This window comes from Betta splendens, chromosome 12 (genome assembly GCF_900634795.4).
Source record: "Betta splendens chromosome 12, fBetSpl5.4, whole genome shotgun sequence".
NCBI classification, from domain to species: domain Eukaryota; kingdom Metazoa; phylum Chordata; class Actinopteri; order Anabantiformes; family Osphronemidae; genus Betta; species Betta splendens.
In genome coordinates, this window is record NC_040892.2 from 8,645,899 (window position 1) to 8,661,950 (window position 16,052).

The following is a 16,052-nucleotide window of genomic DNA, read 5'->3' on the forward strand; positions in this document are numbered from 1 at the left end:
AATTTATCATTGTCATGCCGGAGACCATTAGAGCTGTGCCCTGTTGGCCAATTCACAGCTTTTAAGAGCATAACAAAGTTAGTGCAGCACTAACTCCAAACAGCAGGGATGGAAGCTGCAGCCTTACAGCTCCTTGTAGGCGATCATTATTTAATTAATCATTGTGTACTCATGAATTTTTCAGCCGTAATTAGCCACCATCCACGCTTTATATTGTACAGAATTGTTTAATGGCGTAACTAAGGTCTTCCGCTCTGGGCTTCTTGATCTTACTGAGTACTGTTCCAGGTCTGCGCGAGTCCTCCAAGGACCAGCGGGAGGAGAATGTAAAACGCTGGGGATGTGTTTCTGCCCGATGTGTTTCTTTCCTTTAACGCTGCTGTTTTCTCCTCCTCCTGCTTTGCCTCTCTGTCAATCCATGCCCCCCAGGTTAGGCTCACATCCTGGGTAAAGGAGAAACTCGGTTCCTGGTTCAGTGAATTCAAACGTGGTAAACTGGTAAGATCCCCGACTTTCCCAAGTCCCTTTCTCTTCCCTGAACGCCTCTTATATTTTACAGAGCAAAATGGCAAAATGGCCCAAAGACACGCCAGGCACATGGTATAGTCACTACAAGAGAGGTTCTCTGGTAAGTGGCCCTGCCTGCGGTCGCAGGGTCTCGGTCGAGGCCGGGACTCAGCGCCCGAGGCGCTGCATGGTTCTGGTTCTGACCCACAAAGTATGTATGTGCATCGGCACCCTTTGTGTTGGTTTTTACATTGACTCGGTGCATGATTCAGCACGCCCTGCACTTACCTTCAGTCCAGAAACAGAAGTGATGCTCCTCCACGTGAATAGAGGAGTGTTAAAAGGAGGTGGATCATCCTGGCACGATTCGACCGATGCCTCTCATTCAGCATCTATTTGGGAACCTAAATAGAAAACAACTCAAAGCGTATCATCCACTCCTCCATACCTCCGCTACATTAGGAGAGCATCTCCTACAGTAAGAGTGACTGTGTGCCTCGACACCTCCATAACTCAAGAAGCACTGCTGCCTCTATAGATATAGTACAAGTAGGTAATTTACAAGTCTGGACAAAACATCTAAGAGGGAATGCATCAATTTACAACACTCTTTTCATATGCATTAGTTTAATTTGCAGCTCTCAACAGCCTCAGCAGGTCATTTAGCCTTTACAAGAGGGAAACATAAATGTCATTCGCTCTCTGCAGCTGCACTGCCATTCCCAGCATTGCCCTTAAACACTACTTAGATCCAACAGAGGAGCTCTGAGTCAAGCAGGTCGGGTACTCAGTCACCACCCAGGGGCACTTGGTCTCTGTTCACTTGTGGCTGTGGTTATAAAGAGGTAATGTTTCTGCAGCGGTGTTGGGCTGGGTCCTCACGCTGTGCGGGGCAGGGAGGGATGAGAGAAGCACGAGATCAGTGGCATCCAGTTGCATGATACGATAGAGACAATGACTGCGTGGGCGTTTTCATGACGAGCTTGAGCGTCGGTGCTCTGGCTTCACGTGCATGTTGTCAAAGTGAAAACATTCGGTGCGACGAGAAGCCGAGAGAGAACAGATCCGGACTCAGACGGTTTGCTGCTTTGGCTGCATGGCATGGGTGCTGCATGTGCTCTGGTGTCAGTAAGTCCCGTTTGTCCCAAAGAAGACGCATCGTGGATCTGAGGGATTCTTCATGGTTGGTATTCAGAAAGTGGCTCATGGACATTGAACTGAATTGTGAAAGGTTCTCCACCTACTGTCACACAGATAACAAAATAGTTCTGTACATAATTAGCATCCTGGACTCTAGATTAGTTCTATTTATATTACATATGTATATATTTATTAGATCTATTTGTTTTATGAAAAATATTTCTGTTTTCTGTTACGTCTTTCATCGAGCTTCCCCTTCTCCACTCGTCTCTTCTCCAGTTTGTCACATCTCCCATCTTACTTTTGCAGCTCTCCTACGTGGACGTCGAGGGCAACCCCATCGGCGTGGTCCAGATGACCTTCCTGCGGCTGCTGAGCGCGGCCGCCAGACAGAACATGACGTACAACTGCTACCAGTCGGTGGCCTGGTACGACCAGGAGCAGGACGGCTACGACAAGGCCATCCGCTTCCTGGGCTCCAACGATGAGGAGATGTCCTACGACAACAACCCCTACATCCGTGCGGTGGTCGACGGCTGTGCGGTGAGTAACAGGGGGGTTCGTGGGGGTTCTTTGATAGAACGTGTTCTTGTTGTGTTGGTTGAGGCCGCACGCTCTAACGCCCCGCCCCACTGTTTCTGGTTTTCTCCTCGACAGTCGAAAAAGGGCTATGAAAAGACAGTTCTTGAGATCAACACGCCAAAGGTGGAACAGGTGCCATTTGTGGACATCATGTTCAACGATTTTGGCGGCTCCACGCAGAAGTTCGGATTTGAAGTGGGCCCCGTCTGTTTCATCGGATAAGACTGTTTACTGAGCAAAAGGAGAAAGAAAAGCATATTTTTGTTTTCTCAGAAAATAAACTATTGAATAGGACAATTCTATTTGTAAAAAAGTACCTTTTTCCATAAAGCAACAAGTATGAGTAAAATGAAATCAAGTTGAGAATCTTTATGAATAGAAGAAACCGAAATAACCTTGAAACCTCAGTGTGCCTTCTCCATCACATGCAAGTTTTGAAACTGGATGTCAGATCCTGCCTCCTGCACCCACGCGATGCTAGCCCCATGTCATCCCAGTTCTTGTCCCAAACAACGAAGGCCAATCCTGAGAGCTGCAGCCTTTCCACGCGGCCGCAGTATTTGCCACGGACTCCACTCGATTAGGTTCTTTTCTTCGCTTTAGTTCTGATCTCTTGTTTGCCTTTCAGCCCCCTGGTGTTTTTCACTTTTGTTTGCTCATTCACCACAGGAGCTTTGTTTGTGCATAATTGTCTCTCCATTCTCTTGGGATGGATCTTATATATATAAATATATATATAAATAATTTTTATATTTGTAAGTACATTCTGTATATTGTTTCCTGGTAATGTTAATTGCTTCTGGCTTCAAAACGTGCATGTGACTTTCATCATTTTGAGGTGGGAGATGGTGGATACGGGGATAACACCCAAATCGTGGGAATACGCCAAACGTGAGGAAATTTGACTTGTAAAAATTGAAAAGCGGCAAAGAACTAATTGGGACGTGGTGTCTTGTTACAGTTGTGGAAGCACATCTTGTTGTAATTTAAGAACAGAATGGAAATAAAAGAGGAAAACAAGCTCTGTGAAATTATGTGACAGTTGATTTGCAGAACTAACGAACAAAAAACAATTCTCCTTTTATCCCCCTTTAACCACCTTGGTGCCAACATCATTAACTTAATAAACAGCTCCTGTTTCTTCTGAAACTCTCGTCTGACTATGCAATGGGAGATGATGTCACATTTGAATGAAAACACTACAAAATCAAAAAACCTAGGTGCTATTTTCTCTCTTCTGTGGTGCTATGTATTTTTCTAGTTTGTGTTGTTTGAATGAGAGGAAATTTGTGGTGATCGTACTCCATCACCAGCAGGACCCTGACTCTCTGAACCACCAGTAGGTGGATCTTTGCTGCATCCACTTTGGGTTTTTTTAATGCTTTTCTTAGATGTGCACTCACAGACCAGTGCAGCGCGGCGGTGCAAGTTATCTCCTGCTTCAGCAGATCGCACACATAAGATATGCGTCCCGAGCCCAAACCGGCTGAGGAGGGTTAGGGGCCGCGTTTGCATATCGTCGCTCTAAAGGTGCTGCGTTTTTCCACTGTAGCCGTCGGACCATCTGTGCCACGGACACCGATGGGGTCGGGAAGTGGACATGAGACTGGGCCAAAGGGTCCAAAGGGAAAGACGCCCTTAAACTTTCTGCCAAAGGTTTTCACTTATACATTTACATGTAGCTTTGGTCGCTTTTTCTGTTTGGGGAAAAGATTTGAAAAAGAATTTGCTGGATGTCACCGCAGTAGAGGAAGGTCAACAAGTTAGCCCGGGTTTGTTGTTGCCCCTTATTTTTGCCTTATTGTAATTATGCTTTTTGTTCAAACTATGCACTCTCTATGCTTATGACCACTAGTATCTACCACAGAATCTTTACAGCCCTTCATCCATAGGTTTGTTTTGCTCCCTTTTTATCTTTTAATATGTGACTTGAACCATTTCTGATAAGACAACTCAATATGCTTGTAGATCTTTGGCTTTGTTCTTCATTGTGATGCAGTACGCCCAAAAGTTAACTTCTCTCTCGGTAAAAATAATAAAAAAGGACAAACGAATTCTTGTAAATTTCCAGAACCAGCATTAGTGCTGCCATTGTTTTGTTTGGGTTTTGTTTTACTTTGTCGATTTTCCGTTTGTCTTGTCTTTGTTTGTTTGTTTCCACAGTCTTGTCAAACCTGTGTAAGGATAAGAGAATAGAAGATATATTGGATTTTGTGTCAATAAATTCAAGTTTACTGTGGCCATCCACTCTTGTATGTCTTTTGAAGCATTAAAACCTATCTGTATGCATGAAATTGTAAAGTTTTTTCTCTTGTTATAAGTGTAGCGTGGCTTGATCTCCAGCCACGCTTTATTCATCAGGATACATCCGTTTTTTCAATGCTAAAAGTGAATGAAAAAACCAAAGGTCATGTCCACAATTGTGAAGTGGAGAGAAAATGATGAACTTGTAACTCTTACCAAAGCCAATGTTCGTTTGTAGTATATTTATTGTATTATTTAAAATAAAAAAATAAATGTAAAATGACACCATAGCGTAAGTGTAAGAGGCCCCCTCTTTACGTGCACACAGGAAAACAAAGGAGGTTATTGGTTAACGCATGCAACCTGCTAACGAGTCCAGAAGGTTTAAATAGCAGCTCTGTTTATGTGTGTGTGAGAGTTTGGACTCGAATGAATGACTGGACGCAGCCTGGCTGACTGAAAGGTAAAGCTTCAACAGTTGCAGCTTTGCAGGATGTGCTGCAAGAAAGAAGTTCCCGGGTTGTGATCGGACACTCAGTCGTCCTTCGCTCAAGCTGAGGAGCTTAGATTTATGATGAGCCACTAAAAATATGTCTTATCTGATGGGTTGTATATGCAAGCATTGTGATCCTTAGAATATTAAATGTGTTTTTACTCTCCTATGCATCACTATTACAGTAATCTTTATCTTTTTCTAAGCTGTTATTGAATCGGTGACAGTGAATAGGAAGAAACATTGCACAGTGGGCTTTACTGTAACTGTAGCACAGCAGATATAAAGAAATATAAAGTTGTGCATATACCACCATCAATATTTAATGCTGAGTTTACAGGCTGGGTGTAGGATCAGAATGCATGGGTTTTACTGCGTCCTGGCTGAGCGACTGACGCAGAAGCTGAAAAACGGTAACAGCTTCAAAACAGCATCAGCTGCGGAGAGAACAGCTTGGGCCGATCCAGGTTGCTCTGGGTCCCAGACACCTGCAAATGTCACGATCGCGGCCCCGGTTTCTGTTTGAATATGATTTCACATCTCTTCCTGAACCTTGATAAATCTTCTCATCATAAAAGATTTAGAGCTGATTGTAAAATTAGGCATCCACTCACACCTAGAAATCTGGGTTATTAAATGTTAAGCAGGGGTGTTAATGTGTGGCCTGGGCTGGTTGGGGACGCGTCCGAGGGTCAAGCACCAGACGTTTAAAGGGAAATTTGGGACCGAGCTCGTGTGTTCGTGCGTAATTGCCTTGAGCCCGTGGATCTTTGAGTGAACGCAGCCCATTCACAGCTCGGCCCCGGCACCGCTGACCTACTTACATATGAATCAGATAGCAGGGAGAGAATGAGATAGTCCTACAATTCAGAGGCTGTCATACTGGGATATTAATACCAGGCTTCTCCTCTAATAGAGACTGAGCCTGAGGAGTGGCAGTAGTTCAGGATATTGGTTTAATGTGATTAGAACCAGCCACCCAAGAATTACACACGTCTGCATGTATCAGGTCATGAAGCTGCGTTTGTATGATGCTCTGTTTGTAACTAATTATGAACAGAACATAATGCACCATTATCCATTCAGGACCGTAAACAAAATAAATAATGGGCTGATTAGTTCATATCATCTCACGCTGGCGGCATAATTTGATAATTTGAGCTTGTGTGACATGAGCCAAACTACGTCTACACGGATCCAGGAGTGGGAGTGGGAAGAAGGATGAAGAGATGTAAAACAAGCAGGGCAGTGGTTCTGAACCACTGGCTTTGGGAGCCACTGATTCACGCCTCAGGGTCTTTGTACAATATTGATTTAGCAGCTTGTGTTTTTATGAGTGACTCCTCTCTCAACCACAGCTGCAGGTCCCTCGGGTTGATTAGACTCATTAACCGCGAACCTGCGGACATTCATTTGTGCCCGTTCACCGAGCGCCGATTCGCTGCACGGACATTTTGCCCTCTTGCTAATGGGAATAAAAAAAAAAAAGTTTCATTCTGCCTCATCCCATCTATTACTTGCTGAGACATCCAGGCTGACATCCCTCCGGGCGCACCGCTAACCGCTTATAAAATATTCACACCGTAGAATTTTCTCACACAAACACAAAAATCAAGTCTTTTTACTCTTTTGCTGAAACGAAAAGAATCAAGTGCGTGGCCGCCGTGTGGTCAGGGGCAGCTCTGGGCCTTTGGCCGCGTGCCTTAACCCCGTCACATTTTCACAGGCTCGCGCTTTTTTTAACCTTTCGGAGCTCGGATGCTTTAAAGCCACGGGGCTGCCGGGCGGAGGCCTTTTCCCGCGAAAGATACACGTAGAAATAAATTCCTCTTATCAAGAAGAATCAAAGGAAACGCGAGCGTTGCAGCCGAGGAGCCGGGAGAGCCGGGCACACGTCAATCACGTCGCGTGCACGCCCACGTGGTGCCGCGAGGTCTAATCAGCCCGGGTGACAACACCTGTGTGGGTGTGCGGAGGATTAAAAGCGGCTTCAGGGTTTCATTAACGTTGTTCAAATGCTATAATGAGTCCAATGTGCTTTACTGTACGTTTAAGCTTTTTGATACAGACGATGGCCACGAGAGCGTCCTGTGGCGGGAGAAAGAGGAAGGAAAGGCGCGTGCGGCGAAAGGATCAGAGTGGGGACGGACCGGAAGCAGATGGACGCGGATCGCGGGGAACTGTGGGAGTGAGGGGAAACGCGCTGATGGGGACGCGAGGGAGACGTTTGATGTGTAAATGCACCACGTGCAGCCAGTGATGTCGTCCCAGCAGTAACGCGGGTAAATAACACGAGCCGGCTTCCTGTTTGGAGCGATGTTCAAACACGCGTCAGCTGACGCCATTAGCATGCAAAGAGCGAATTAGTCCCGCCGGCCGTTGTTCCGTTTCAGTCGTGAGGGAAACAAACGTCTGGGATGTTGTGTCATTCAGCTCTTTAGATCCTCTCGGGTGGTGAATCTCCAGGAAAAAAAAATAAAAAAAATGTTAGTTCGCCAAATGAACTGAAACAAACGGGTTTCTTATACTGTGTAGGCAGCTGTGATGATCAATGTGAAGCCGCTTTAAGGAATAATTGTCGGCGTTGCCTTGAGGAGAGGACGCGCGTGCCAAGAAGGAAGGCAACAATATGACTGTGACTGTGAACCCTCAGCAGGAGGAGCTTTGTCCCACTCGCGTAGAACTTAGCACCTGATTTAATGAGCTCGTCGTGCTCCGCGGACAGAAGGAAGAGCATATGGCCCCGCACTTTTCCCGCACGCTCTCCGCTCACGCGCGCACGGTCGCTCTGGTCTATTTTCAGGATCGCACAGCATCGTCTTTGAAGCTGCGGGTCGCTCCTCTCCGCTTTGTCGGTCCCCCGCGGAGAGACGGGGTCGAACCGGGCCCGTGCGGTACCGGACCCCGAACGGCAGCCAAGGACGGGCCCGCGTTAGCGGCGTTAATTACGACGCCTCAACACAGCGCGAGCGCAGCCTTTTCCCCCCTTGATGTCATTTTAAATGAGGCAAACAAGGACGAGGGGTAAATTATTCACTTTAAAGAGCACTTCTCAGCTCTGCTATTGATTCGTGCCTCTGCATACAGTATTCATGCAGCCTTGTGCACATTCCGGCTTTTGCTTGTACGAGGAACGTTGTGTAATTTCTGGCGTAATTGTGTTTAATTATTGAAATGCGTGTGATTTTTATGAAATATTGCCGTCCTGTGTAATCCTCGGTCAGCAGGCCTGTCGTGTATAACACTAATAAGTTTTGCACACAGCATAATGGTTGCTGTGGCTTTCAATCCAACCGCACTGTGATGTGGTTTAATACAGATCAAATCCAAGAATTCAGATGTGTGAACGTTTACTGAACTCACCAACTAACTTCGGTGCTTTTAACTCGTCTGGATTCAGCGCAGATCTTTTCAGGGCTCCAGCCAGTTGTTTACGTTTACTGCCACTAAAAACTCACAATTACCTCTGTAAAACTGTATTTCTCTTAAATATTTATGATGGAATTAGCAACAATCAAAGTTAAACTTCAGGGTCTTTTAGAAAAAGAAAACTACCAACAAACTATGCCTGCTATCAAATATTGATTTTGATGCTCTTACATTGTTTTGTTGAAAACCGTGAATGATGAGATGAGTGAGAAATCGGGTTCGAGGGCCTTTAGGTGGTTCCATTCGGCAGAACCACCGCAAATATTCAGCAATTAGGCAAATTCCCGGATGCTGAGATAAAATCTTAATGTACAGGATCGTTCTGTGGGGCAGATTTATTATTTCTTCAATGCAATCTGCAGTGTTCAGAGCGTGGAAGGAGGATTTGATATAGAGAAAAGTGGAGGTGTGGGCTACAGGCACGAGCAGGGATTCGGTGCATGCACACGTGAACTCATACTGATTAAATCAGACTTTCATGTGCGTCTCTGTTCGCTGTCACCAATCCGTTTCTCAGATTCCTGCGACTGCCGTCTCCCTTCACCTCCTCCCTGCTCACAGATGGTACAGCATCTTTGCGGCTGCATGGGCTGGTGGCGCGCAGGTGGGCAAGAAAGGCTCTGAGAAGCAGACGCCTTGCAGTTATTTAAGAGTCACATGAAGGTTCTGCTCACTGGATCAATAAAGGGACATGTTGCGTTGGAGAACTCATTATTTTGTAGATGTATCACTTACAAGTAGTTGGTATTTGTACAGTAAGTGTTGCTTAGTTTGCAGATGTCCACTACAGCAACAGCTACTCGATCAGTGTGTTCCAGTCCAGCCATTTCAGGTCTCCATCAGCTGATGTCGAACAGGTTTGGGGTCATTTTAGCATCTGTGCACTCAACTAGCAAGAGCATCAACAGCACACGTTGCCTTCTCTCTGCTCTTATTCACCATAAAGTCATTTGGGAAATGCCGAAATAGAACCTAGCTATGAAAATGCTAATTTAGCCGTTCAAACAAATGCATGAATTAGCATAAGGTGTGTGTGTTTGTGTGTGTGTGTGTGTGTGTGTGTGTGTGTGTGTGTGTGTGTGTGTGTGTGTGTGTGTGTGTGTGTGTGTGTGTGTGTGTGTGTGTGTGTGTGTGTGTGTGTGTGTGTGTGTGTGTGTGTGTGCTGGCTTCACGTTTTACAATTAATATTGTACAAGGCTATGTCCAGATGCTACTGTAGCTAAAGCTTCTGCATTTAGCTCTGACCACAGTGTGTGTTACAGTATTTCTTTCAGTGCCACACAAACAGACACCTAAATGATCAGCGGTCGGGTTTCTGCGCTACAGGGCCTGTCTGTGTACGTCTCTGGATCTATAGATGACTATATCTGCTCCACAACTTGTATTTTGATCCAGAGAGTCGAATGCGACAAATTTGACTTGTTTTTGTATCTTTAAGCCGTGAAATATTCCACAGACACTTTCCCAAACTTGATTTTGTACTGAGAAAGTCACCTGGAATCGCCCACCTCCGCTGCATCCTGCCAAAAAACCAGGGGAAGATTAAATTACGAGCGTGCGAATGCACCACCTGAGGTCACGGCACACGGAGGTAATTCATCACTGTCATTTCAACATCAACACCTTTTGGAGTGGGTCAAAATGCTTCCTGTGATCAAACTTCAAGAGGAGACATTGATGCCAAGGACAATCAACCCAGTGAAGCCTATGAGAACTGTTTAATTATTATGATATAATAAAAATATTATCGGATGTTAGTGGAGAGGAAGAAACCTCCAGCATCAGCCGACTCCAGCTTCACATCCTCACAAGTCACCAGGTTGGACAGTTCCCAGTCACTGTGGGCACTGGCGACACTGGACCAGCTGGACTGCAGATTCTGGGGCTTGAGCTGCTCGTCGGCTTGAGCCAGACTGACTGACGGGCAGAATTAATCATGTAATCATCCTAAGCGCACTCCGCTCCCTGCTGTATTAGCAGCAGCTCGTCTTGTGTTTACATGCTCCCTCCAGCAGCCCAACAGACGAGCGCAGCGCTCCGTTTAGACGATCACACACCTCCTAACCTCGCCTCGCTCCCGTTCTGTCTGTTCTCTGGTCCCAAGCCGAGCTGCAGTCTGACGGCGTGACTCTGATCCCCCTCGATGCAGTCAAACGCGCCGCCTTCGCGAGCCGACTTCACTTTACTTTTGGCTGCGTGACGCCATTAAGCATTACCCAAACAGACAGGTGGATTAGGAAATGTCGAGCGCAGCGCGATGGAAGCACAACAAAGACGTTTCATCATCAAAACTGCACTGGATCAAATCCTCAGTGCCGCCTCTGCAGACGTCAGGAGGCATTAACTTCCTGCAAGGACTAATTCCTCCTCCGCTGGCTCCTGTCTCCGTCTGGGACAGTCTGACCGACGCTCGGGGCTCCCGCGACCTCAGCCGCCCTCTGGTTTGACGGGATGCTGTGTGTGAAGCATGAAGGACCAGCGTGGCCCCAGCTGGTTTCAACAGGGCCCCACGTGCTGATCAACGTGATTTATTACATCCACCGACAACAATATGTCATGACAAGCTGTTCGGTGTGTTTTGGAAGGCAGTGAGTCTCACCGGTGAGAATAAATCAAAAGTTCAACCAAAGCACATGTCAGGGTAACGTAAGGTGTTTTTCCTGTAGGTGCTTCTGATCAATCCGCCATCTACTTCAGATGGATGTTGGATTAAAGATCCTCACTTTGGGGAAATTCTTTAATTGCACTGAATTAATTTGGTCTCACTTTCATTTCTCTTGCTATTCATTTCTACTCTACAACATCTGCAACCGTCCTAATCCTGCTTTATTCATTAAGGTGTGTCTGTTTTATAAATAGTTGCCTTCTTTATTTCCTTCCCTGGTCGTACGACTACTGGTGTTCTATAAACGATGAATCAAGAAGATTAATTTCTTCTTCTTCGTTTTTTCTGTTTTTGTTTATTTATTGGCAAACACACAACCATCTCCACTTCCTCTGCTTTTCCAGTGTAACTTCTTTGTGCGACAAAGGAGGATACGTCTCAGGAGCATATGCTTTCCTTTAACTAATTAAAGCGCTAAACAGCCAGTCGGCCGCTGATTTGTCACAAAGTGCCAGACTGTTGCTGGAACTCGGAGCCCCTCCTTTCCGTTCGTTTGTCACCGCTAACTGCTCAATCTGAGGCTTTTCGGGTGCAGCCGTGCTTGTCTGACATGCAGACGCTACTTTGTGCGAGCGCAGGTGCTGCAAAAAAAGGCACGATGACAGCTAAAAAAACTCCTTCAAAACAAAGTTGTCTCCACTGCATTTTAATAGCGTCTCAAATTAAATTGGAGTGTGTGTGTAGGGCCATTATTCGTGCTATAGGGAGTCATTATCGGAGATGCTGTGTGAACTGAAAGTTGCTAGAACGAGTCATAATGTCCTCTGAGGCGTTTGAGGACCAAAAAAAAACAAAGCCGACACTCGACTGTGAATACTAATTGCATTGTGGCCCACTTTGGAGGAAAACCTGTGCACAAAAACTGTTAACCTACATGCATGCGCCTGGAAAAGAATGACAATGCTCTCCTGTACTAAGCTCTTAGACCCAATTTGCAGGATCCCACCTGTCTGAGAACAGCTAGTTAGTGTGAACAAACACTCTGGATGCGGCGTGGCAGCTTTCACCCGGTGTCCATCTTGTGTGTTGTCTTTGATGAGAGCAGCGGTTGGGGGCCACAGTAGCAGTAGTAATAGTAGTAGTAGTAGTAGTAGTAGTAGTAGTGGCCAAATGAACCTCTGGAGGTGAGCGCCATGACAGTCTGTGCCAGGCTCTCAGTTGTCTGTCATCAAGGTCAGTCCTCTGTAGCATCAGGCATCCGGAGTGAGAGGCTTTAGGGGAATGAAGGATCCAGAGAGAGAAACCAAACGAGCCTAAAAAGTGTATTGTAATGTACATTGTATATTTGGAGAGACCTGAACGATGACCACATCTTTGCTTTATATTGTATGAACATATGTGCATGTCTGAATGTTGAATAGCTGAGGGCAGGGGTGATTCATTCACTGCTGCTGCTATAATAATAGCACAATAAGACTGTCCTGCAAATTATGCATGACTCTGGAAATAGGCTTTTCCTTCAGCCATCTGTCTTTGTTGACTCACTTTGCTTCTCCCGTGCATCCACTACTGTTTTCCTCCTTCCTCTAATTTACCCTGGGCGATGTCCACGGCGCCTGATGCAGAGTGGTGGCGTCCTGGGGTTACATAAGGAAGGAAGGTGGACGTGGGCAGTGTGATGTCATTTATTTATCATTTATCGATCGGTGGAGGGAGGTGGTGAATCCCTCATCTCATGACAACCCGCTGCAGGAGCCGTGAACTCCAACAGGGTCTCATATGTAGGTGGCGGCAGCTCACCGAGAGCCGCGTGGGCGTGATTCACTGCCCGGAGAACGGATCTGCATTGAAGTCAACACAGCCGTCCTACTGTAGGGTCGTCTGCATCACCTCTCTGGTTTGGTTGCTCATGGTTTCACATGTGAGAGCAGCAGCAGCAGCAGCAGCACGGAAGACAATACAGCAGCGTGATCATTTATGTTGTAAATAAAATAAAAGTCACAGCATCTGCGTTAATGCTAAAAATAGCTTTTGTACAGTGGCACTGATCCCTCGGTTTATGCATTATTGATGCTGATGCTGCGATAACACCGTGAGGGTCCAGTACAGGACGAGCCGGGGCACCAGGAGAAAAACACAGCATTTGGCACCAAGGAGCTCAGAATCGCTTATTATTTTTTTCATAACTTTGTTGATTTCTTCATTGCAGGATAGAAATAAGGCGTAAACCTTATTGCGATAACATCCTGACACACGTCTAGGATCCAAATTGGACCTGTGCAGATCGGAGCCAGATTCCTCCTCGGTTCAACTGGGCTCATTTTGGTGTAAAGCGGCCTCGGAGAGACACCGAGGCAGGGGAACGTGGAATTAGCTGGAAGCCAAGTCACAAAGCATTCGGCACCTGATTCTCAGCTAGGACAGATGGCGGAATTGCAGCATGATGGCACAAACATGCACACAAAGACGGAGAGGAAGTGGAAAAGGCAGAGCACGCACGCACGCACACACACACACACACACACACACACACACACACACACACACACACACACACACACACACACACACACACACACACACACACACACACACACACATAGTGTTCCCTCGGGCCAGTGGCCAAGAACCTCAATGCTTCATGAGGATTAAACCTGTGACCGAGCATGAGACGATGGATCGGGAGACGGCGCCAAAACAGCTGCTGGGGCCGAGTCGCGGTGCCGGCGGTGACTCACCGTTTTCGTCCACAGGCCACTGGTTCTGTCGTGATATAGGCTTTATAAATTCAGCGACCGTCACGCTCGGCCCACCGTGTTCCGTGTCCTCCTCCATGCGGACGTCACAGCTGTTGATGTCCTCTGCTCCCAGAGCTTGTTAATGTGGATTGAAGATCACGCTGATTTTTCTATCGCACCCATGAATTTGTGTGCTGGCATTGGCCGTGCCCCGTCGAAGCTTCCCCCAGTTTCCCACAGGCAGCGTTAATCCATCAGTACTTAGATCTTTCTCCCCACTCTCTAGCATGAGCTAATAAAAGCATGGGCAGACAGAAGCTGGTGATAACACAATATCCTCACTATCTAATCCTCCTCCTTCTAATTAGAGAGACTGACTTAGACCAGAAAAAAAAACCCAAAACAACAAACCGAGGAACCGAGGAACCGTGGAACGAGACTGTGCCAGACACCCACTGGGTTTGTTTATTGTTTGAACTGGTCGACTAAAGGAGCGCGCCGGCCGATTTCCGTGTACACCAGAGGTTTGTGCATTGATTCGATTCCTTCTAGGCGGCCATTTATTTTATTTTAGCACTTCATGCAACTTCATTAGCTCACTGGGAAAATTAGAAATGGCTTGTAGTAAGTAATCCATCACCGTGAGCCTTTTTTTTGGGTAGAACGTCCTGGATTCAATCAGCGGGGACCGCTATTAGCGTTCCCCCGTAGGAGCGTTCACTAGCCCTGACGTCCAGGACTCCAGGCTGTCAGCTGCTACGCAGGTTCTAAAGCTGCACAAATGAACGTGTCATTGAATAAATACCAGAAGTAATATTACACACATTTTAGGTCTGTTTGTTTAGAAAACCACCTGAAATTACATTAAATTATTGATTCTTATTCATGTCTCCATTACAACATGGCCGCCATATGCAAAGTCAAGCTGACCTTTCTGACCTTTTGACCCCGGTTCTGTTTTTCCTCTCACTATTTCCCTCTCAATTTCATCACTCTCTGCATGAAGCTGGCATCATCTGAGTGTTTGTGCTGTGTTTGTGCATCCCCCATGAGGGAGTGGATTCTCCGTGCTGCCATAGACTGACATCGCTCATCCCTCGTCCCCGTCTTTATGCCCTGCTTCCGTTCTCTGGCTCATATTTTGTCTTGCACTGAACATTTATTGCTCTGCTGATTTTAAATCCACCCTCTCTCTCTCTCTCTCTGTCACTTTCTCTTGCACTGTGTATCTTCTGGCCCTTTATTTACTCCCCCTATCTGTAGTTTTTTACACCAACCACCAATTTTCTCTGGCTCCTCTTTTATATTCCATCTCACACTGCGATGCTCCGCCACTTCTCATCCTCCCTCTGTGTGTTTGGACATCGTTGCTGTCCTCGCCTCTCTGTTTGTGTAGGCAAGTGAGCTGAGGCAGGAATTTTTCTTCCTCTCGAGGCCAAGATGTTAATGATGGTTTAATAAGTCGGTAGGTTATAAAAAGGCTGAGGAGGGGGAAACATGGACTGAATCTTATTTGAGCCGTTTCTGAACATGCAATTATTGGGAATGCAGTTTTCGACAAGGACAAAACAAGTAAAAACAACTGAGTAGCCCAAGAAAAATGAACTTGCTCAAGCTGCTGATGTTGAGAAGATGCTTCTCCAGACCAGAGGCTGCTGGGATGATGGGAGATGACCTACTGCTGCCATTTCTGTTTCTAAATGTGAGCTTTGCCTCAAAACAAATCACACTGAAGCACATTTACTCACTGCTGCCCAACGCCCAGTGTCAAAGAGCTTTGGGGGAAGTGATCTCTAATTGGCTCACTGTGCTTTGCACTAAAAGCACTTCCCGCAATCTTCATATATCTTATGGACAGATACAGGAGCTGCAGATCAGAAACAAGTGAAAGGATCCAGAGAGAAAGTTCTATCGACATGGTTTATTTTGGTTCCTGCAGCCGTTCCCCGAGAACCATGTACCTAGTTTATTTATTTACATTTGTTCTGCGTGGGGTTTTTGAGAAGACCAGGCAGCATGTCAGAGCTGCAGGTGTCACAGCTGAACCAACTGCAGGTACAGCAGTTTAATAATACACAGCCAGTGGAGAGAGAAGCAGGAAACAGGGAGCATCTCCTCTCCCTGACAGCGTTCTGTGTGAACTACAGTATAAGGTGCCTGCGTTAGCAGCCTGAGAGCTGCATTAGCGGACGATGGAGCTTAATGAAGGTGCTGTAGTGTATCCTCTTACGGGGAGAAGAGTAGCTGCCCAGACTGTTTGGCTGAAAGCTGCATCAGAGCTGCGGAGTGTGGAGGTAAATCTCAGGTTACCCTC

General features: G+C 46.4%; 1 protein-coding gene across 4 annotated transcripts in view; it reads left to right on the top strand.

The window, feature by feature from the left end:
• The window catches only part of col5a1 (procollagen, type V, alpha 1), a 54,507-nt gene extending 49,744 nt beyond the window's left edge, over positions 1–4,763 (top strand). For 3 of the 4 annotated variants that reach the window (XM_029168646.3, XM_055513260.1, XM_055513261.1), the window contains 3 exons: positions 430–498; positions 1,957–2,190; positions 2,305–4,763. In XM_029168646.3, the coding sequence (XP_029024479.1) occupies positions 430–498; positions 1,957–2,190; positions 2,305–2,451 (450 nt within the window). In that variant the 3' untranslated portion in view covers positions 2,452–4,763. Of the gene's footprint in view, positions 1–429; positions 499–559; positions 629–1,956; positions 2,191–2,304 lie in introns of all 4 variants that reach the window. The other variant, XM_055513259.1, reaches the window with a different exon arrangement.
• The last annotated feature ends 11,289 nt before the right edge of the window (positions 4,764–16,052 follow it).